At 37.2% G+C, this 21,644-nt stretch overlaps 2 protein-coding genes across 2 annotated transcripts in view; both read left to right on the forward strand.

The window, feature by feature from the left end:
* The window catches only part of znrf1 (zinc and ring finger 1), a 48,282-nt gene extending 44,367 nt beyond the window's left edge, over positions 1–3,915 (forward strand). The window contains exon 5 of the mRNA XM_032587135.1: positions 848–3,915. The gene's annotated coding sequence lies outside the window, so the exon portion shown is untranslated. The remainder of the gene's footprint in view (positions 1–847) is intronic.
* A 2,785-nt stretch (positions 3,916–6,700) lies between these two features.
* gins3 (GINS complex subunit 3) lies at positions 6,701–10,572 on the forward strand. The gene is made up of 3 exons (XM_032578216.1): positions 6,701–6,970; positions 7,755–7,988; positions 8,746–10,572. Exons 1-3 carry the CDS (start codon positions 6,800–6,802, stop codon positions 8,974–8,976), a joined length of 636 nt encoding a protein of 211 aa, XP_032434107.1. The 5' UTR covers positions 6,701–6,799; the 3' UTR covers positions 8,977–10,572.
* Positions 10,573–21,644: the final 11,072 nt, after the last annotated feature.

The following is a 21,644-nucleotide window of genomic DNA, read 5'->3' on the forward strand; positions in this document are numbered from 1 at the left end:
CTTGGGTATGCTGTGATGCATTAATTAGTTGGCATGATATCAAAATCTATTAATGTTCAACTAATCAGCTTTGCTCATTGATTTGTCATATACTGAAAAATCTGAGGCAGGGTGAAACTTAAATAAAGAATTCACAAACAAGCAAAACAAAGTTGCTGGGGTAATTAAATAACACTTTATGCAATTTTATCTTAATGGGAGTATTATGTAAAGTTGACATTTTTGAGCTTTACATCATGTTATAATGTTATTCCTTCATCCAAATTATATATGGAGTATTGCCTTAATTCTATCATACATGTTTGGGGACTAATTGAATGTTCCATGGCAGCAATTTGGAAAGAACAGAAGCTTCTTAAAGAGACAGAGGCCAATATCAAGGTATCAATTTGCAATGTAAAGGTTTTTTAAGCTACTTTTGATATATACAGTGTTTTATGATTTTCTGTAATGATATAACCATGAATTCCGCTTTCTACCTGAAAATCCTCAAGCAAAACGTCTGGCCATTAGCTTGTGATCTTAAACGTAACAACAGTTTTGTTATGTGACATGATAGGCCTATTCAAAGTCCAGTCTTAAATCAGATTAGCACGGTCACTTTACACAGGCCTTTTAGTCAATAAAAAACTTGCTTAAAATAAGTTTACCAAGAAGAGTGGGCCAACATTCCACCATAGAAGAAAATTTTAAATCAGTATCTGTTAGGAAAGGTCTGATAAACTCTAATTTCTTTATCGTCTAAAACGATTTGAAAATTTAACGATTGACAGCTTTTGACTTCTGACATTAGTTTCTAATTTCTGAAAATATCAGTCTTTCCTGTCTGTCTCCTCTTTGTTTTCAGGACATATTAGGTTCCTGCCATGGACATCTGGACACAGACGCTACCAAATCTGATGAAACAAAGTGATCATCGCATACTCGCCGAGACGGAATCCATAGTCCTATCAGACAACTGTTCCTTGTAAACTGAACCAAAAAGAAAATGTGACTTTCCAACCATCACGCATTAAAGGGCCTCTGTTAAGCTTTTTATTTCGAAACTTGCTGATGATACTGCATACAACGTGGACCCTCTCCTGCCTCCCTTCAGACACCCCTCCAAATCAAAGCATGGTCTTAACGGGCCTCCCATCTCGTCTCTGGATCCAGGCCAGTCTGTAACTTGCGTCCAGTCCTCCCATGGCCTTAACTGGGTGGGGATGGGGGGAGGAAGCAGGGCAGGGTGGATGGAAGAGGAAAAGGAACCACATGAGGATGACGGAGAGGGAGAGGCAGAAAACTGCAAACAGACCTGTACATTATTCAGTGCGCCTCTCATCTCACACAAACAGGACTCCAGCTTGGTGGTGATCTCTCATAAAAGACTGCCTCACAGTGCGTTCCTCTTTCATAGCCCCTGCCTCAGTTCTGCGTACCTTCCGCACCAGATTAACAACATCAGAAAGTACATAAAATGTTTTCAGATCAGGTCAGTGCACATCTGAGCAGGAAGAGAGAGGAAGTGGCACGTCAGCTTGTCCGGTGCGTTCGCTTGGTGTGAAGATGGGTGTGTGTGAACCGTCTGCACATGCTCAGTATCTGCTTAGTCCAGACTGGGAGGAAGGAGGGAGCCAGAAGCAATGTAGTTTATGCCCGTAAAGCGTGTGGGTGTGTGTGTATGGTTGGGATGCTTCACCGGAAGGGATGTGTGTGTGTGTGTGTGTGTAGGCGTGCGGGGGTGCGTGTGTGTGTGCGTCTGCGTGTCCTTGGATTGTGACAGGTTACTGAAGCCATGTGTGTGTGTGAAAGGTCGTTGTAGAGGGCTGACTGGGACAGCGCTGTGTGTGTCTCTGTATTGAAATGTTTACAGTCTAGATGTTCCCTGTGTGTGCAACTGGCAGTCCTCCCTTTACGTTGCTAATGTTTACAGCTGCAGAAAAGCAACATGACATATTGTAAATTTCACTTGTAACTTGTCTCAGTTTTCTCTATCAGATCTGCCAGATTTTTCATGTAAAAATTAGTCATTTCTTAAAGAGAGAGAGTCTGGAATGAGCGCGAGTGCGAGACTGTGTCCATTCATATGACTGCTTGCATGGAAGGATTACTGAGTGGAACCAGCCAGGTACAGAACCAGAGGACCCAAATAGTCACAGACAAACGGATAGTTTTATTTTTTTTCCATTTGGAGGCCCACTTACAATTCAAAAAGAGAAACTGATTTATTATTTGTCCAGCAGCCAGTCACTCTCCACATGGAGAGTAAAGCATAGACAGTAATTATGAAAGAAGCATGCTGGTCACAGAGTGCTGTATCCAAGCATATCACTGTAAGCGTTGTAAAACCTGTCCAAGCAACAGAAAACTGCAGCCTTTTTTTATTGGTGTTATGTAATGTTCTTGCTTAGGAAAGGTCATAACCATGAAAAGAACCAACAAACGCTTGAAATGTGTGTCAACACTTAATCTGTTTAACACAGATGCAATAAATGAGTTTTACATTTTTCTTTTATGATTTTTTTTAACTTTTCATTTCAAATAAATATTTTAGTATACACCCATAAAAATGAACAACCAATGCAGTTGTTAACATGTTCTTTAAGAATTTCATAAAATTTCTCTGAAGTCATAAAATTTGCTTACACCTCAGGTCATCTACCTAACCTAGAAATTTAGAATTAAAACTGATAAAAACAGCAAAAGTAGGACAACGTCCATAACAGTCAAATAAAAATTTACAACAGTGCGGCGGCATCGTTGTATGCTATGAAATAGCATCCAACTATAAAAATAATAATAACAATAATTATTATTATTATTATTATTAAAAATCACAGTATTTTTTGTTAAACTGAAGACTATTTCTATGTTTGGGACTGATCGTGATTTAATTATGACTTATCTTTTAAAAGGGCTTTTCTGAAATTCTAACATTACCAAAGTCACAGGGATTGAGACAGGGTATTTCACCATAAAACTAGAGGGACAAGGAAACATTGATATCAAGAATGTCTTCGAGGTATTTGGAAAAGACATATCATGAAAAGGTAAAATCTGACTGTTTGTGGTCACTACATCCAATTGCTGTCAGCTTGTGACATTGTCTGCTTCAAACTTGACCCTCTGTTGTTTCTATATTTGAGAACTTTTATTTTAAAATAAGAAAGTACGAGTTTTACCTGAATTACCTAAAAGCTGATATGTATTTATATATCCCTGATTGGTACAAAAAGTCACAGGGCAATGGCGTCTTTTTATGTCTGAAACGGTTGAGTATAAGATAACTAAATCTGCAAACATATGAAATTGAACATGATCTGTTCCCTCCTCTAACAAGGGAGAGTGAAAATAAACAACAAAGGCACTTAAGAAAACTAGAGCATCACTCAAAGCGAAAAAGGCTGCAAAAAGATTCTGCAAAAACCTTTACAAAATTTTTAAAATAAATAAAAATTAGGATGCATAAGGCAACCGCATTTGGATTCTTCAAAATGACTCATGTGACTTTCTCAGTCCTCTTTTCCTTCTTCTGTTCTCTGGTTGCTCTGTTGGCTCGTAATCCCTCCATGACTGTTTGTGCATGTGTGTTTGCAAATCATAAGGGGGCCTCTTGGTCTCTGCTACAGTCAGCTCCCCCACATTGTGTTTCTGCTGGAAACAGATGTATCTGTCTGCGACTGGAGATGCGAGGCACTCGGACCCTCAAAAGGACTCTCGTTGTTCCACTGTGCAGCCACTGAACGGGGCTTATTTATTCATTTGTTCATATTTAACAACATTTGTTTAATATTCCAATCATGTGAGGTGTTACTCACTCTTCAGAATGCCAAGAGCTGATGTGTGAAGACTACTACGAATCAACGTACAAACTGCATTTACAAAGCTACTGTAAACAAATGGTGGAATAAATTGTGCTAGATGAAAAAAGTATTTCCTGCTTTTTTTCCTGCTATTTCAAATGTGTCTTTTACAGGAAGATGAATGCGAGTTTTAGTGGGAAATAAAGTCATTTTAAGTCACTGAAGGAAACTTGCAGAGTGGAGGCATCACAGATGAGGAATTATTTCTAAGATCTGAATGTGAGGTAACACATTTTTATCTTATTTCAATCTTCAACTACATTTTCTGGAAAGCCCACTTCTCCTAAAAAGTGTATTAATAGTCTGTTTTTGTTTTTTTGCTTAGAGCAAAGTTGCACTACTTTGGAAAGCCTCCATAGTGCTCAGATGTACAGTAAGTGTTACTGAGCTAAAAAAATCAGCAAGAGAAAAATAAAATCACATTTTAGTCCAACAGAAAGAGGTGTTTAAAAAAACATATGGATATGTGGAGTTTGTCTGAAATATCAGGCTCATTGTTTAACACAATAAAAATCTGTCCTTAATTTGATTTTTTTTTAAAAAGGAAAAATATACCACAAAAATAGGCTGTTGCAAATTTTTTAGTGCTTCAAATCTATCGTGATGCTTCAAATTAATGTCCGTTGAGAAAACTTCACATGCGCATCCACGTGCGACTCCACTCAAGTTTCATGTGGATCTTACACAGCGAGACCACTTCCTTGCTGTCCATCACAAGGCTTCCTACTGCTGTTTGATATTGGGAGAGTGTCACATAAAAAAAACAAAAAAAAAACCCTACAGTATGAATTCAGTTTCATGTCCTGTTAAACAGCCACTTCTCACAGGCGGTGTGTGACAGCATCTGATGCAGCTTTAATGGAGTTTGAAAGCGTTATCAACTCGCTTCTGGCACAAAGCGCTCAGTCCCACTGGAGCTTTCGTTCCGTATTATTCCTCATTTAATATTAAAGCAGTTGTAGTCATGATGCTGTTACAGCTCATTCCTTGCTTACAAGGACCTTGGTAGAGATGAGCGGAAAGCTTTTTTGCTGCGGCAAAAAAGCTTTGCCCTTATGGTAAATGGTGATGCTACAGCATAGTGCTTTACGTAGTCCAGAGGACTCCACACTACATTCAGTCATTCACCCCTTCATGCACACATTCACACACCGACAGTGGTAAGCTGCAGCTGCCCTGGGGCAGACTGACAGAAGCGAGGCTGTCATTCACTGTCACTAGTAGGCTCTCTGACCACTACCAGCAGGCAAGGCGGGTGAAGTGTATTACCCAAGGACACGACTGAGACAGACAGCTTTGAGCTGAAAACCCAGTTATTAATTCTAGCTTCATGTCATTTGAATCTTTATAATTTATGAGCTGTTTAATTTATTGAGTCATGAAGAAACACTTTGTTGAGGTGGAAGTTGGCCCACGTGTCTGATGACCTTAATGTGGAGTCTGAAGGATGTGTCTGAGAATCAACAATGTCAAAATAAGAAAAATGACTGAACTGTTTTTGCTGTCGTCAAGATTTGTGAACTGATTTTACCCTGACAAAGGAGAAAATACAATATTACAGTCTGGACTTGCTGTCATCCCTCATTTATCAGCTGATGAATGTTATCAGAAGTGACAGAGAGACGGTGAGGGCACTGAGACAAGTGCTGCATTTTAATTGGATGACAATTCAAGGTTGAATTTACTGTCTAACTTTTAGCTACTTGTTGTTGTGCCTTCTTTTTATGCTTCTAATATAATTACAATTCACATATTGGTTACAGCTTAACAGTTCCAACTGGTTATAAGGTGATCCTATTTTTATTCATGGTGATATTCTGGCCTCCAATGGTCACAAATATTATTACACATGATTTCATTTGGGTATTTTGATTCTGTTGATTAAATAACTGATTAAAATTGCCCTTATAAAAGATGTTATTTGTATTCAATAACGTGATATTTTATTCAAATAATTTGCAATATAGAAAATGCTAATAACATATCACAGAAGTCAATTTGACATTATACTGTATAAGTTCAGAGCTCAGTTCAGTAAATAGGTGTTTTCCATATCTAAGAATGACTTTACATCCAATTTATTTGATCTATTTGTATTTCCTTGATTCAAAGTTGGAAAAACCCAAGACTGCATCAAATTTTCGACTTGGAAAGTGAGAAATCCCGGAGTAAACTCAACATCAAAGTCCAAGTCCAATCCCATGTTCCTCATACTTTAAATATACAGATTTAATGTGTATCTCATCAAATCTCTCACATGTTTTATTCAATTTATTTTGGTATAGTTAGTCTGATGTGGGAATTACATTGCCCCAATTTAACAGCCTTCTAGTTGCAAGTTGGAAAATCAGTTGTATCTGCAATATACGATGTATTGAACATGCCATTATCAGTGAATTTATCTTTATTTTATTAATTTAAACTCTAAAATAAAAATGTCCGCAAATTATACTTAAAATGTGTATCACAGTCTTTTATACAAGCTGTCAGGAATCCTAATGAAAATCAATTATTTTTTTGTTGACGTTTAGAAGCAGTCATATTTGGATTTGAACCATTGTTAGCTTCCAACTATGAATCCAACTCACTAAAGGTACTGCGTAAGACATTTGTGAACATTCTCCTTTACAATACGTAAATTGCACAGAATAACACTTTCAATGTAGTAATCTTGCTCTGCCAATATTCAATAGCTTGGTATAACTATTAGTACCTTCTAATGGATTTTCAACTTCCAAGACGGAGATGTGTGTGATATAGTTTTAGAAATAGATATCAAACTTCCGAGGTAACTACAACGCACCGTCTGTTTGTTGATCTTGTTTGCAGCGTTGTGATTGGTTCCTTTGTTCCGGCGCCAAAAACCAGGAAGTGTGGTGGAAGCCCTGTAAGACGGGAGGATTTAATTGCTTTTATTCCGTTACTTGTTTAACTTTGGTCTTACATTTACTCACATGGACACACCGTCTTATTTCCCCGTACCTCCCGGTGTGGGGATGGAGGATAATTTTTTGTCTCTCGACGACATTTTGCTCTCGCAAGAGAGGCTGCCTGTAAGGACGGAGTGCGTTTTCCCCCGACTTGGATTTCTGGAGAAGTCTAGTGATTCGCAGGACATTCAGGAGGTTGGTTGGGTTTGCTGCAATAAATTACAATGACCTATGGCACAGCATTTATCTCTAAATCACTGTCTTTACTTTATTATGTGCTTTAAAGTTATGAGGCATAAATAATATGCAATTCAACCGAACGTCTCGCCGATATCAATTCACTTTAACTAATCATTGCTGTTTTAAAATTTACGTTTTTGGAGTTCAAGAATAAATACTGCTCCCTTGTAAAGTCGGCGCAAATTTAATCTTCTTTGGCTAGCTTTTAATCAAAACGCAACTTATTTGGGAAGTTAGTCACTTGTTAAAGAATAATCCGAATTGTTCAAATTACACAATTCTTTGTGTTTCATTAAACTAACATGCCTTCAAAGTGGATCTAAATATGACACTGTTGCCTTGTAGTTAGAAGGTCGTAGGTTCAAATCATGGTCAGGTGTTTTCTGTGTTGCATTTCATGTGTGAGTCTTTCCTCTGGATTCTCCCACAATCCAAAAACATGAATATTAGGAAAATTAGTGACTGAGCTGCTCTGAGTTATTAGTTCTATGTATCTAATTGTGATGGACTCCAAACCTGACCAGTTCAAACCCTGTCTCTTGCATGTTAAGCACAGAGAAAGACTTAAATCTACATGTAACAAAGCGCAGAATTAACCACACATTAAAAATTAATGATTGAATATAATGAAGAGTTAAAAATAAGTTTTAACTCTTGTATTTGCATTTGGCTCATTTGCCTTCCTGAACACATCGGTGCCTAACAGCCTGTTCACTAAGTTATCTTTCTTTCCTTTCAGGGCACAAAGATGGAGCTTCCTCTATGGCTCTGTAAGGGTCTATATGAGAAGAAGAGGAAGGTTTTGTCTGTGGAGCTTCCTAAAATCTACAAAGAGGGCTGGAGGACCGTGTTCACAGCGGACCCCAACGTGGTGGACTTGCATAAGATGGGTCCCTACTACTACGGCCTGGGCTCCCAGATGCTGCATTTTGACAGTCCAGAAAACCCAGACATCGCAAAGACGTTGTTACAGGTACGAGAGACTGGGAGGAAGTACAGTAGTTACCAGCATGAGTCCATTTCTGAAAATAATCCCCAGTGGACAACAATAAACGCTGTCAGTTAGACACTGATTAGATGTAATTTGCTGTGATTTATGTTCATCTTAAACGAGGTGGGACATGTTTGCAGATTAATAATTGTGTGTCTGACCTTTAGGTGAGGAGACAAACCTGCTCACTTCTGGTGAGGACAGAAACCAAATAGTTTCTTCATTAATTTACAATTTACCAAGCATACACAGCAGCATATTTTATTAACTTCCACCAACAGCTGACATTTTCTTACCTTTTCAGTGCATGAGCGAGTTATCTTTAATTTAACCTGTAAATTTTAAATTTAGATCAGAATTTGAAAGGTGTAATAGTAAACAACCTGGAAGTTTCCTCTTGCCTGTGTTTGAAATAAAAATGTCATTTAAATGGTCCAGCCGATAGAGGTTTCGCAGCCAAGCTGTTTTTTTTCTGCTCCATTTCCTTTTTTCTAAACATCAGAAAGCAAGGCAGCGTTATTGACCTCTATCACCACTAGAGGGTGCAGCAAGCCAATAAATTTATTTTGCGAGGCACCATCGCCCTCTTCCACTTTGCTTCTAACATTTTTTAACAATTTTGCCTGCAGAAGAAAAAATTATAGATGGGACCGACTTAAAAAAAAAAGAAAGCATCACTCATTAAAATTCATTAACTGCAAACTGCGATCGTGACCTTCTTACTCTGTCGTCCCTCCAGACGTTCATCGGCCGCTTTAGGCGAACGATGGACTCCTCCCAGAATGCCTATAATGAAGACACATCTGTGCTGGTGGGGCGACTGGACTTCTTGGAGAAGGTTCTGTTTAAGTCCGGTCAGAGCGGCCTGAACGGCTTCCAGGGCTGGGAGAAGGGCCAGGCCGCACAGCTCACTGCCTCCAGCCTGGTTCTGAACTACCGCAAGAGGAAGCTCGTTGATGTTCAGTCCTGAACTCGGCCCGCTCGTATCGGGTCAACAGACTCTCAGGAGCAGATTTAGTCAGGACGACGTTTTCCTCCACATCTGACCCAAAGAGACTAGAGGGACAAGGACCCTGGCTGAAATGTAGACATGTTTAATTGATAATTGATCAGCAAGATTTTTAGTGTATAAATATTGTTTTTATGTGTGAGAAGTAAAGGTTTTACAGTTTTTATTTTTTCTTTACATTGAAGCCCTTCTTAATTTGCCCTAAAATTAATCAAAACTTAGTGATCAAACCAATAGGGAATAAAGCACATCCCATTGTAAAAGAGACTGTATAGGTGAGATTAACAAAATCAGTCATGGATCTTCTTTAACCAGCATTTGCTGCTTCTGCTGCATTGCAATTCTGAGAGGCTAACGATATTAGTCCAGATGTGGGGATGGAGGATCAGCAGTGAGTCCCATCAGAAGCTGTTAAAGAAAAAAAAAAAAAAACAACTGGTGTCGATCCTAAAGTTTTCCAGTTGTCTAGTGTGATGAAGAAGACCCCAAACCGAATTTTGCTTGGAGGTTTTTTTTTTTTCAGCTCTCACAAATTGATCAATTGTGATTAAATTCAGGCAAGGTAAGCTGTAGGGAAGTGCGCTGACTGTTTTGCCATCCATGCTTGTTCAACTTTAGCAGCAAATGGATTTGAAAACGCAAGACTTTTGGTCAATATCCTTATTAGATAATGAGTTCCAGGCTGTGTGTGTGTAATCTCCAATGTTGATATTGTGTCAGCGGCTGATAATGTATAACCTCGGATCGCTCTGACAGCTCGTTTCTGACTTCAATTTACAAGCTTTGTCCTCCATTTAAGAGGTAATTTCCTCCCACACTGACTCGCCATCAGTTGCCAGATGATCTGCTATCTGACTTTAAAGATTACACCTAAGACGCATCCTGATTCATCCATTTGTGGGGTTGCTTCTCATCTAAGGAATTTATTTGTTTATTTATTTTTTCATTTCTCTGTAAGGATAATTCAAAGGTGGGGCAAAATGTCTTTCATGAGATACTTTTTCCAATATTCCAGACATGATTTGGCAATCTGTAAATTTCCAGCTTTAAGAAGTACTGTGATAGCAAAGCAGCTCGAATATTACAACATTGATTTTGGACCTGTAGCAAAATCTGTGCAGATTTGAACCCTTCTGGATTACCCAAGTCCAAACCTGGGGCATAAATCCCAGCATTCTAAAGTAGAAATTATATGAAGAAACGTCTTACTTGAAAAAGAACTAAAATCAGAAAACGTGCATGTTTAAAAATGAAAATGAGAATTTCTTCCACATTTAATGTTTAAAAGTGGCTCTAAGATTATGTATCACTTATTTAAATGTTTGGTGTAATACATTGTGAAAAACCTTAGAATCAGTTAGTTAATCCACACAGAAACAAAGCAAAACTCACATTAGAGATAGTAGCTGTTTTTTTTTTAAACTCTTATGAATGATTTCAGCATGCATCTAGTACTAAACTATGAAAGAGGTAATTAATGTGCATATTTTTGTATTTTGTGATTTTTACCCAGGAAGCAGCTCGATGTAATGAATACAGTAGAGTCTGTTCACAGTGTGCAGATTGAGGTCCCTTCTAAATCACCAACTGTTGTGGGGAGTCAGAAATGACCACCTGCCAGGCACCAAATGCTGCTAAAATGTGTCACTGGGTTACACACAAACACAACACAATGTCCGAGTTATTGAGAAAATATTTCATTCTGAATGCATTTACAGAGCATGTCCAACAAAACTGCAAGTACATTAGTTTTTGGTTACAATCCTCATTGTACTTTTTTCATTTTTAAGTTTTAGCCCCTAAAACATGCAGCTCTACAGAGAGTAAATGATAGATTAGCAAGTTATTTGAGGAGGTACTAGAAGGTAGCGTTTTTGTTTATTCTGAGCACAAAATTAAATTTTTTTTAAACTGCCCTTTAATATTTTAAGTTTCTTTAAAAAAGAAAGAAACAAAAAAACATCTTTACTGGTTTGAGAAATATTAAATTTTTCATTGAGGGAAACCCTTGAAAATTAAGCTGAAGACTTTAAATTTCTCTTATATCAGCCAAATTATGCCTAATTCTTTACATCACACATTTTTAATCCAGTCTATTTAATATTTTAAAAACCCTAATAGTTAGAATATTTCCGTTTTAACAGTATTGCATTATCATTTATATGGTGGTTTATATGACAACCATAGGCCAATTACCGTAATAATATTCAGCCAACTAAAGGACTAAATATAGAAATAATTTGACACAGCAATTCTCAATAATCATTGCCATTCATTACTTAAAAGAAGATGGTCCTGAGCTTTAATATGGAAAATTTTACAGCCACTTTCATGATAAAATGATCTCAAAGTGTTTTAACATAAACCAAGAAACTTTGTGAAATTACGTAAAAGCTAGTTTTTATAAAAACAAATAGAGTTCAAAGATTGTGGAGTCAGTGGTAGAGTTTTAGACTGATTCTCTGTAACTAAAGCTCGGTTCCCTCAGTTTTCAGGCAGGTGTGATGCACAGCCAGCAGGTCCTGATCACATGACCTCAGCTACCTGCTCTGGACATAGACATGTAAAAGTCCTCACTACAAGCTGGTGTTCATCAGTCTAATCCATAAGAAAAAAAATAATATTCCAGTGTCACCAGATTGCAGCATTCATCATTCCTATTGCTGCTTTTTTTAACGATACGAATGAAGACTGTCACTTTTCTGCGTCCCTGCAGACACAAACATGTTATACATTTTTTTGTTTCACCTTTAAAGATAATCTTTTAATGAGCTTCAGACCTAATAAGATTTATAAATATTCCTTTTTGAAATGTCATATCGATCAGTGAGGGCTCTTTTGGGCTGGGGTTCATATGTGTACAGTGTGCATGTTTGAACTGTGAAGACATGATGAAAAGTGAAATAACAGTGTTTAACTGTGATCCAATATATATTCAACAAGCAAAAACTTGGATTCACAGACCTCCTGGTTTCGTCCCAGGAGATTATTACTATTGAACATGCTATTCATTACAATAATACACAATGTCTTGTTTGCTCTTGTTCTTTGTGCTGGCTTTTTAAATTTTGGACTTGTAACATCAGGAGGCACATAAGTGGAACTAATTACATAAAAAAAAAAAAACTTTCCGGTTGAACCAGTAGGCCAGCGATGCACAATAACACAATCTGCAACATGTTCATACATCTGAAAGACAAAATCTGGGCTTAATGTGCATGAACAATGCCTTCAATAAATAAAATGCACAAGTTATTTAGATATGGTGTTATAGAAATCATCTTGAATAAATGACCTGCATGCACATGCTTCCTCCCATTTCTATGGTTGATTAATAATTAAGAACATAATCAAATTAATTGATTGATTTCAAATTAAATTGTTGCTATAATTTAATTTGAAATAATGGACCAGTTCGTAACTAGCATGGTACGTCATTTCATTTTTTTTCACATAACTGAATCAAATCTTCATATTAGGTTGATTAGAGGGAAAATGATACAAATGACTTAAATAACCAACCATAACCCCCCCACCACCACCACCACCATCAGTTCAGGAACATTTTCACCTCTATATTGTAAATATTCTACATGTGCAAAAATGTCCTTTTGTTTAAGGGTTGTGTAAAGTCATCCAGAATGTGAGGGTGGCTGGATCCTGGTAGCATGCCGTTGTGTTAAGCATGGGTCAGATGATGGATTTAGATGGTATGTCACTGGTTATGTAAATATTGACATTCCCTCTGGGCTGTCACTATTGACCCTGACAGAGGACCAAACAAGAAGCATTCATCACATCACTGCTGGCTGAGTGATGCTATTTTTGCAGCATGTCAGCAGGATGATTACATATTTGGTGTAAATATCTATCTATCTATCTATCTATCTATCTATCTATCTATCTATCTATCTATCTATCTATCTATCTATCTATCGCTAGATAGATATCTAGATATAGTATAGCTAGATAGAAGGTTTAGATGCAGCCAGTTATTTAAATTGGCCATAAACGGCAAAAGATTCACAAGAAAAGTGACCCATATTCTATTCTTGTTGCTGTGCAACAAACTATGAAACAATTGTTATCCAAAATAACAGAAAACAGCAATTTGATTGGTCAGACATACTGTAGATAAGTCCTTTCTACAAAAAACAGACATGTTTATTTATTTCATTAAATTATTGCATGTATAGCTCATTCTTAAGTAAGAAGCAAGAAAGTTCACAGAAGAATTTATTTTGCTATGAAATGTGTGTGCCCTCCTCTAATTATTGTGATTTGTTATATTCCAGAACAAGTGGCCTGCTATTTTGTCCCTCTAAATTAGAGGTTTATTTCAGCACCTGTATCATAAAAGTATTGAACAAATCACAGTCCTCGTAACTTTAATGAGTTTAATTTATTTCCTTAGATCGACACCTTCCTGCCTGACAGCAGATCCATTATGCCCATCCGTGGATGCTGATGGGCAGTCTCAGCCAAAGGTTTCGCTGAAGCAAAGGGCAAACTGAGGGCGAGCGTCCAGAAAGCTGACATACCAGACACTAATCCTGGTTCTGGCTTCTGTCTTTTTTAAGGGCCTCTGACATTTGGTATTTGTTGGAAAAGCATTTGCGTACACAATAAAATACTGAGGGGAGCCCAAGGCTCACTTTTTGTCTCTCAACTTTACATACAAGCTCCTAAATTGTAATTTAATTTATATTACTGCCAGTATTTCATTGAAAGATCATTCACAGTGTCTCCCCGCTTACTGTACAGGTTGACATAAATCACAAGAGTGTTTACGTCACAAAGTCTCCTCACAGCTCTTAAGCATATAACTAGGAATAAAAACACCGGAGAAATAAAAAGTTAGAACAATGAGTTTTTTACAAAGACAGCAGAAATAAAGTAAAACTGCACACAGTTTTTTTTTTTTTTTGGACAAATTAAAGGATCTATAAAACATACTTTCAAACATGAAAGCAAAAGTACCAAGACCTCTGAATATTTAATTACCAGAGTCACAGTAGTTCAAACAGGGGCAGGAAGGTCAGACTTCAAATTTAAATATTAGATATTTTTGCCGCTAGCACGTTTGAAATTTTTTTGGGCTGAATGAAACTGGCTCGTTATAAAAAGATGAAGAATAATATTTAAAGCCCAGGTCTCACCATGTCCATATTAATACATGTATTAGAACTCCAGTGACCAATTTAAAGAACGATAAAGATATGAAGCTGATTAAGAGTATTCCTAAAACATCTTAGTCTAAGAAAATAGCTTCATGAAGGGTTCATGACTTCCAGCTTGTATTACTAACGGGGAGAAAGTCTGGAGCCAAACAGAAAAAAAAATAGGAATAGATGGATTACAAACAATTTAAAGAGATCTATGAAATTTATTAGAAATGCTACAATAAAAAATAAACAGGTACAAGAAGAATAAGCGAGCGAATCAGAGAAACCTGTAGCTTATTGACATGAAACACACCTACATTTAACCTTGTTTTACTCATTAAACTTGAGCAAAATGGGTTTTCTAGTTGATGAAAAGGTTATAACTCATCTGAATTTTACCCCATTCAGCTGAAATAACTTCAGTGAGACACTTGTAGCCAGCTACCAGTCTCTGACAGTCCTGAGGAAAGTTTGTCCCACCTCTCACTTACAGCTGTAAAATGTTTGAGGGCTTTCTTGGATGTTCATCCCACTTTCCAAAGCATCTTGATGTTATTGACTTTGACTAGGCCAAGGACTATCCATTTCTTAATTTGTTAACACTTTATTTGAAATAGTGTGCATAAGACTGACATGAGACTGTCATAAACATGACATAACATCTGTTATGACCATGAAGCGGTCTTCATGAATATTTATGATTGATGTCACAAAGTGTCATTCGGTAAGTAATGACATTTTCAATACAAAGTTGACACATTTAATGAACTTTTAATGCAAGGTGTTAAGGTAACTTTTCTGTCAGTGTCAATGTTTACCCAATAATGCAAAATTGACACTTTGAATACAGTTTTAATTCAACTTTTAATGCAACTTTGCAGTAAAAATTTAATTATTTACCGAATGACACTTCATGACAACAGTCATAAATAGTCATAACGACTCCTTCATGTTCATGACAGTGACATGTCCGTCTTGTGCACACCCCTTCAAATAAAGTGTTACCCTCAATTCTAAGCCAATTTTTGCTGGATCTATTCATCTGTTTCAGGTCATTGTCATGTTGTGGGTTTGGGTTCTACTGCAGCTTTTTTTTTACATGTAGTCTAATTTTTCTCAAATCCTTATATAATTCTAGGTGGATTGCATGGAGGCAATATGTCCAGGTCCTGCAACAGTAATTTATCTTCAAACCATGGCATTTCCACCTGAGTTGGTATGATGTTCTCTTCCTGGAACATCGTACCAGGAAGAGTATCGTACTTGATTTATACCAAACACCTCCCCTGTTCTGTGTCCATGGAAAGTGGTTTTAGGTATAAAGTATGACAAACTATTCGTACCTAGTACTAAAATACCATCTTTAACCTTTGAAGTCTAGTGAGAGGAGTAGCTTTCAGTGAGCAGATCTTGTGGATAGGATTTGTGTTTCTTTAATCTTTTTTAGTTACAGTTACAAAATGTCTATATCTCCTTATCAGAAGTAGGGCAGATCCTTTTCTCCAGCAGGGTTGGGGTACATCTGGGCAGGTCGCCAGTCCATCACACAGCAACACTGAGGCACACAGGACAAACAATAAGGCATGCACACACTTACACCTAAAAACAAATATGGAGAGCCCGGTTAATCTACCTACTCATGGCTTTTGTACTGTGGTGGTCAGAGTACCCAGTGAACCCATATACTTTGTCAAAAGTTATCTTACTTATCCAAGGATTAGTGGATGTTGTGAGTGATTTCTGACAGTAGCGTCTGTTTCATGAGCATAAAAATGTAATATGACTTTCTTGTAACTGGGATTCCAAACTTAATAAAACATCTTTTTGATTCTTGTCAAGTATTTTTGCAAGGGGGTTAGTTTGAAAGAAGTTTTGTCAAAGGAGTTTATGATCGACATGACTCTTGAACATGTAAAACATGTAAATAGAGGGAAAAGGCTACACCATTAAAAAACATCTCCAATGCCACTGTGCTGAAAACTCCTCACATTATCAGTTCACTATCATATTATAATTCCATGATAATATGATGGACTTATCATAATATCGCCATTATTTTTTCTACTGCACCACCCTTTTGTCCCTTAAGCTGATGTCCCTGAGGTGGGGAGAGAGAGAAAGAGAGAGAGAGAGAGAGAGAGAGAGAGAGAGAGACAGCCAGGAAGTCTGAAGAGATGAGTCGGAAGACAGCAGGAATGGAACAGGAGAAGAAAAGAAAAAAAAGGTAGCAGCCAGACACATCTCAGCAATGAGGTGTGAAGATTAGCTGTATCTGAGGCAACGCCCCCGCTATGCTCTCCAAATAAATATTATCTCCCTCTCAAGCCCTCCTCCCCTGGTTTCGGCTTGAGCAACAGCTCATACAAAGGCATGTTGTGGGGACCGGGACGGAGGAGGAGGGAGGGCCGTACTCTGTTGGCCTCGCCTTATTATCTGTAGCAGGTGGCTGGCAGCTCCTTGGAAGCCTCTGATAAAAACCACCATTATAAAAACTTATATCTGTAGAGGGCCTGAAATTTGATGTATAAGAACTTCATGAATCATCTTGTCCTCAACTGGTCCTGAATTTATGCCAACCTAATGGACGTCACACTGGATTAGAAAGTGGACACAAACGAGTTTGTTGTGGCTAGTTAATTAGGCGCATATAAACAAAATATTCATAAATGCATAAATAATGATGCAGGGTTATAGGAATATGTACAAGCTTTGATGTCATGGTGGTTTATTACTGCAGTGGATTGTGTTGGAACATGGTCGCGGCTGTGGCCATGTATCTATAAAATGTAGCCTGTGCACACATAGCTTTGATATGTAATTCTTGTGGCTGTAGTGCCATGCTGGCATTAGTCGATATTCAGGTACTGCATCCTGACATGGTCTGTGAAATTTATATCAGCTTGGGCCTGTGGTGTGGTGCAATTATAGGAATGTGTACTGACATATGAAGATTCATCTCAATATATAGAGATGAATATATTGAGTTATAGAACTACTAAGTTTTATAGCTTCTATAGCTGAGACAAAAGAGCAAACACTTGAGGATTTTTGTGCACTTCTTTGTACAATGAGATTATTTTTGATCTCTTGTAACCTATATATATATATATATATATATATATATATATTTATATATATATATATATATATATAGGTTACAAGAGATCAAAAATAATAATATATTATTATATATATATATATATATATATATATATATATATATATATATATATATATATATATATATATATATATATATATATATATATATATATGTATGAAGTGGAAATTATTGGTACTGGAATTTTGTATTTACTTTGCATGATTTGATTACATACTGTATTTATTATTGAATAAATCTGGCACCATTTTTTAGGTTTGGGGTTAATGACAACAACTGACAACAACAAAACAAAATATACTGCTATGCATCTAATAGTACATAATCGAAGCTGCTATAAATATTTTACATTTAAAAATTACAGACCAAAAAATTACAGACCATATTTGCTATTCTGTATAGTCATTATGGATAACCGACAGTGATGCAGCACACACACACACACGCCCCCCCCCCCCACACACACACCAATCCCTAATGCACAGGTATCCAAAGTGATTTATGTTACTCCTCGATGTACATTATATAAACATCTGAGGAATTCAATGTAATATACAGAGTTCACTTTAGTAGCCCTTATTTTCCATACATCTTTCATGCAGACTCTCACAGCCGGTTAAATCTACAGAGGCCACTTTGCAGTGTGACCGAGTGATGAGTCATTCTAATAATAACAGTGGCTCGGTCCTCCCAGGGGTCAGTCTGTCTGTTGGCAGCTAACACACTGTGCTCTCCTGTGGTGTCACTGCATTGAGTGAAAGCTTTTTAGGTTTCAATCAATGGGAGTGAACATTTGGGACAAGCATGGGTTGGCTTTGACAGCCCCACACGGAGTTCTAAGTCACTTCCACTGTGTTTGAACATTTATGGTTTCTTTGTGCAGGTGTAGGTGAGTGTAGGGTGCACAGACATGCATACATAAAGAGGGCTTTTAGTAATAGAGCCGAATCTTTTGCATTGCTCTGAATAATGTTTCGGTGTGAAGACTTCATACCCGATGAATGAGATCTGCATATGAATTTGTTAGCATTGTGAGCAAATGAAAACCATTTGCTTTTTTTTGTTTTTTTTAATTTTTTATTTAAAACATTTTGGTTGCATTTATTTATGCAATAGAGCATTATTGTCTCCAAATCTTTGAATTACTCTTTGGATGCATTGCCTTCTGCTTAAAGATTGGGTTGCAGCAACAACAGATCCAGGAGGAACACCAAGACGTTTTCATCTTCCAAATACACTCTAGGGCCTCTCAAGTCACATCCAAACTTGATGATTATGGTTTTAACCTGATGAAAACTGAAAATGTATAAAATTAATATTAAGACCAATCGATTAAAAATAATACTTTCAATGCATCAATCATACACAAATGGGGAAGACTTTTGACTTGACAGCTGATCAGGTGATACGCACTATTCCTCAACACAATTTAAATTATGTGGGGACTTACTAAAAGAGGAATGTGGTAATGATGAGGTGTGGGATCTGCTGTATGTTTTGATTGCTGCAGGCTGCAGTAAACGTTGGGTGTGTTTCTTTGTTGAGTCATTTAGGTCCTGTAGCTGTAGTTTAGCCTGATGCAGGTAACTGGGCTCAGCTGGCTCCACTGTGCTGTCAGGATCATAAAACACAAAGCTGTGAGGTGATGTTCTGGTTGCCTGTTGACCATCTGGGAGTGTGAGAATTGTCTTATATGGTGGTGAGGGTTTGTTTCAAAGTCTGTTTGTTCATATGCTGTTTTCTGTCTTCTTGGTGGTAAGGAGGAAGGTGTTGTATGGAAATTGCTTTTGAGTAAACGTGCAAACACTTGATTTGGTTTGGCAGTTTTATTGAGTCTGGTCCTTGAAAGGGAAATACCATACAAATCCACGTGTTTAGCCCAAAAATGCATCATTTTGTTTGCGTGTCCAGGAGTGCAAAATATTAAATTTACTCTCTCCTGGTGCTGGGTTATATTTTTCAGTCAGAGAAAATGAACTTTATGAAGTTCATTTTTCTGTATTGCATATTAAGTTGTTTTTTTTTTTTTGTCTATGACATCACTGCATCTGCGGTGGAACTCCCGAAAAAGGTCATGATTACCAGCTAGTCAGTTTTTTAATTTCGCCATTTTTTTTCCCTGCAACGATTTTGTTGTCCAAGTTCAATTATACTAAAGATGCAAGTAGACAAGACAAAATTTTCAGTGTTACGACGCTCTTCAAACTCTTTGATACGCGGTCACATGGTTCATGTAGCCGGAGGGGGTCGGGGAGGTCCGGACCCCCCCAATCTTGGAAAAGTCTAGAATTGTCCTCCCCCACCAAAAAAAAAACCAAACAAAAAAAACATTTGCATATAAATAATATCAATATAAAAAGGCAAAAGAAACAAAGAAGGAAATAAATCTGCCATTTATCTAAGAAAAAATAAGAATTAACTTTTAGGTCCCCCCTACCAATAATAATCTAGATTTTTCCAAGATTGGGAGGGTGGGGGCGGGGGATCCGTTGGCTTGCTGGGTAAATAAGTTTTTACAATCTGGCTCAACAATTAATCATTCATAACTTTTGCTCAAATATCTGGCTATTTTACCTTAGCTCACTTACCCTGTACAAGATAGCTAATATAAATAGCAGAGTCAATTTATATGTACCTGTTAAATTATAATAAGACCAAAGTATTAATTAAGTGGCGTTTAAGTGATGTTTCAATTCTTGGTTAGAAATAGTAGCATTACATTATGACTGACTGCTCTCATGTGAGAGATTGAAGCTTCCTGTGAGAAACTGTCCATGTCCAATTTTCTGGGCAGTGAACGACGTGGCTTTAGGGTTTGATCTAAAACCTTTGTGACGTGTCCTCACATATCAAACGATTCTTCATGACAACATGTAAAAAAAAAAAAAAAGCTGTTGCCTACTGTCAGCAGGTTCAAGAATATCTCACCTCTCGACCTTCGACCAGAGCTACCTCAAACTGTACCGTCCTTTATTAGTGACTGACAATCCTAACCTCTTTTCCTACGGTTTTGGCATTCAGCTGACATAGTCTTCTGTGGTTTTCAGTGAGATGGTAAAGTCCTGTTAGCTGCAGGCCATTTTGTGCAGATACATGACTGCTGATGGACACGCTGGGAAATTGCAGAGATTGAGCCTGTGGCGGTCCAGTTTCAGAACCGTAATGGGACACTTTCACGCTGTGAGGTGACTGACCAGGGTAGCATTTTTAACAATTTTAATGGGGACTGCTTCCTAGTTTGGCCCAAAATTTCCATCTCAACAAAATATAATTTAAGAACATTTTTATCAATGGAATGCAACAATGGATGAAAAATAATTGTGAGATAAGATATAGTTTGAGAAGTAAGAAGGTAATACATGTAACACTAATTAATTGCACTTTTGCTTGCTTCTAAAACCAAACCAAAGTCAAATTTCAGTCTTACTAGAAGAAAATGAAAGATTTTAATTCATTATAAGAGAAGACAATCCTTTATTAATATTGCAAGTGGAAAATTGAAGATGTCGTGGCGAAAAGTGGACAAAACAAGAGTAACAGAAGTTAAAAACAGAATAAAAAGAACAGTAGAGTGTAGAGAAAAACACCATACAAGCTAAACCATAAATTTGCAAATATCAATATGTACACAAATTATAAGTAATAAATGCATACCCACACATACAAATATATATTTACAAAACATATACATACAGGTGTGCACATACACTCAGAATTACATACAACCACAGACATGCATATGTAAATGAAATTACACATAGAGAAATGTACATTAACAGAATGTTAATGTTCAACAGTGTTTTAAACCCTTTACCTGTGAAAATGTTTTTTTTTTGTTATATATTCTTTAGATTTTAACAAACATGCTTGAAATAGTCTTTGGTGGCCCCTAACTGGACCCAGCAAAGAGCCAGTCTACCGTATCAGCTTAGATACAGCTTTTATCTTTGTTTTTTATTGTAGTTTGAGGCTTCTGTGTCTTCGTCGTTGTCTCCTGTTTGTCCTCTCGACCCGTTTTCTGTCCTGTCAGAAAAATACTTTTGTTTTCTGTTGAAGGTTAGTTGTTTCTCTCTACAATCACCAAAGGATTTCTCAGGAGTAGGGGATACTGAGAAGCGTCACAGACTTTATAAAAGCGACTGGGTCACCACAGCTTGGTTTTTACCAGTTGACATTTTTACAATCAACTACGTTTTAAAAGATTGTATTGCAGTTTGAATTGAATTAAACTAGGGTTGCAGAAGACTAGAAGAATGATTGTTAATACTAAAAATGACATTTTTGAAAATATGCGGGGACCCACTGCTGAGCCATGCCAGTAATAGCCTCCTGTTCAAGGTTGA

The sequence above is a fragment of the Xiphophorus hellerii genome, chromosome 2, assembly GCF_003331165.1.
Source record: "Xiphophorus hellerii strain 12219 chromosome 2, Xiphophorus_hellerii-4.1, whole genome shotgun sequence".
Lineage (NCBI taxonomy): Eukaryota > Metazoa > Chordata > Actinopteri > Cyprinodontiformes > Poeciliidae > Xiphophorus > Xiphophorus hellerii.

Coding starts and splice junctions, on each gene's coding strand:
- gins3 (XM_032578216.1), top strand. CDS start 6,800: ATGGACACACCGTCTTATTTCCCCGTACCTCCCGGTGTGGGGATGGAG. Junction 6,971..7,754: donor ATTCGCAGGACATTCAGGAG/GTTGGTTGGGTT, acceptor CTTTCCTTTCAG/GGCACAAAGATGGAGCTTCC. Junction 7,989..8,745: donor TCGCAAAGACGTTGTTACAG/GTACGAGAGACT, acceptor TCGTCCCTCCAG/ACGTTCATCGGCCGCTTTAG.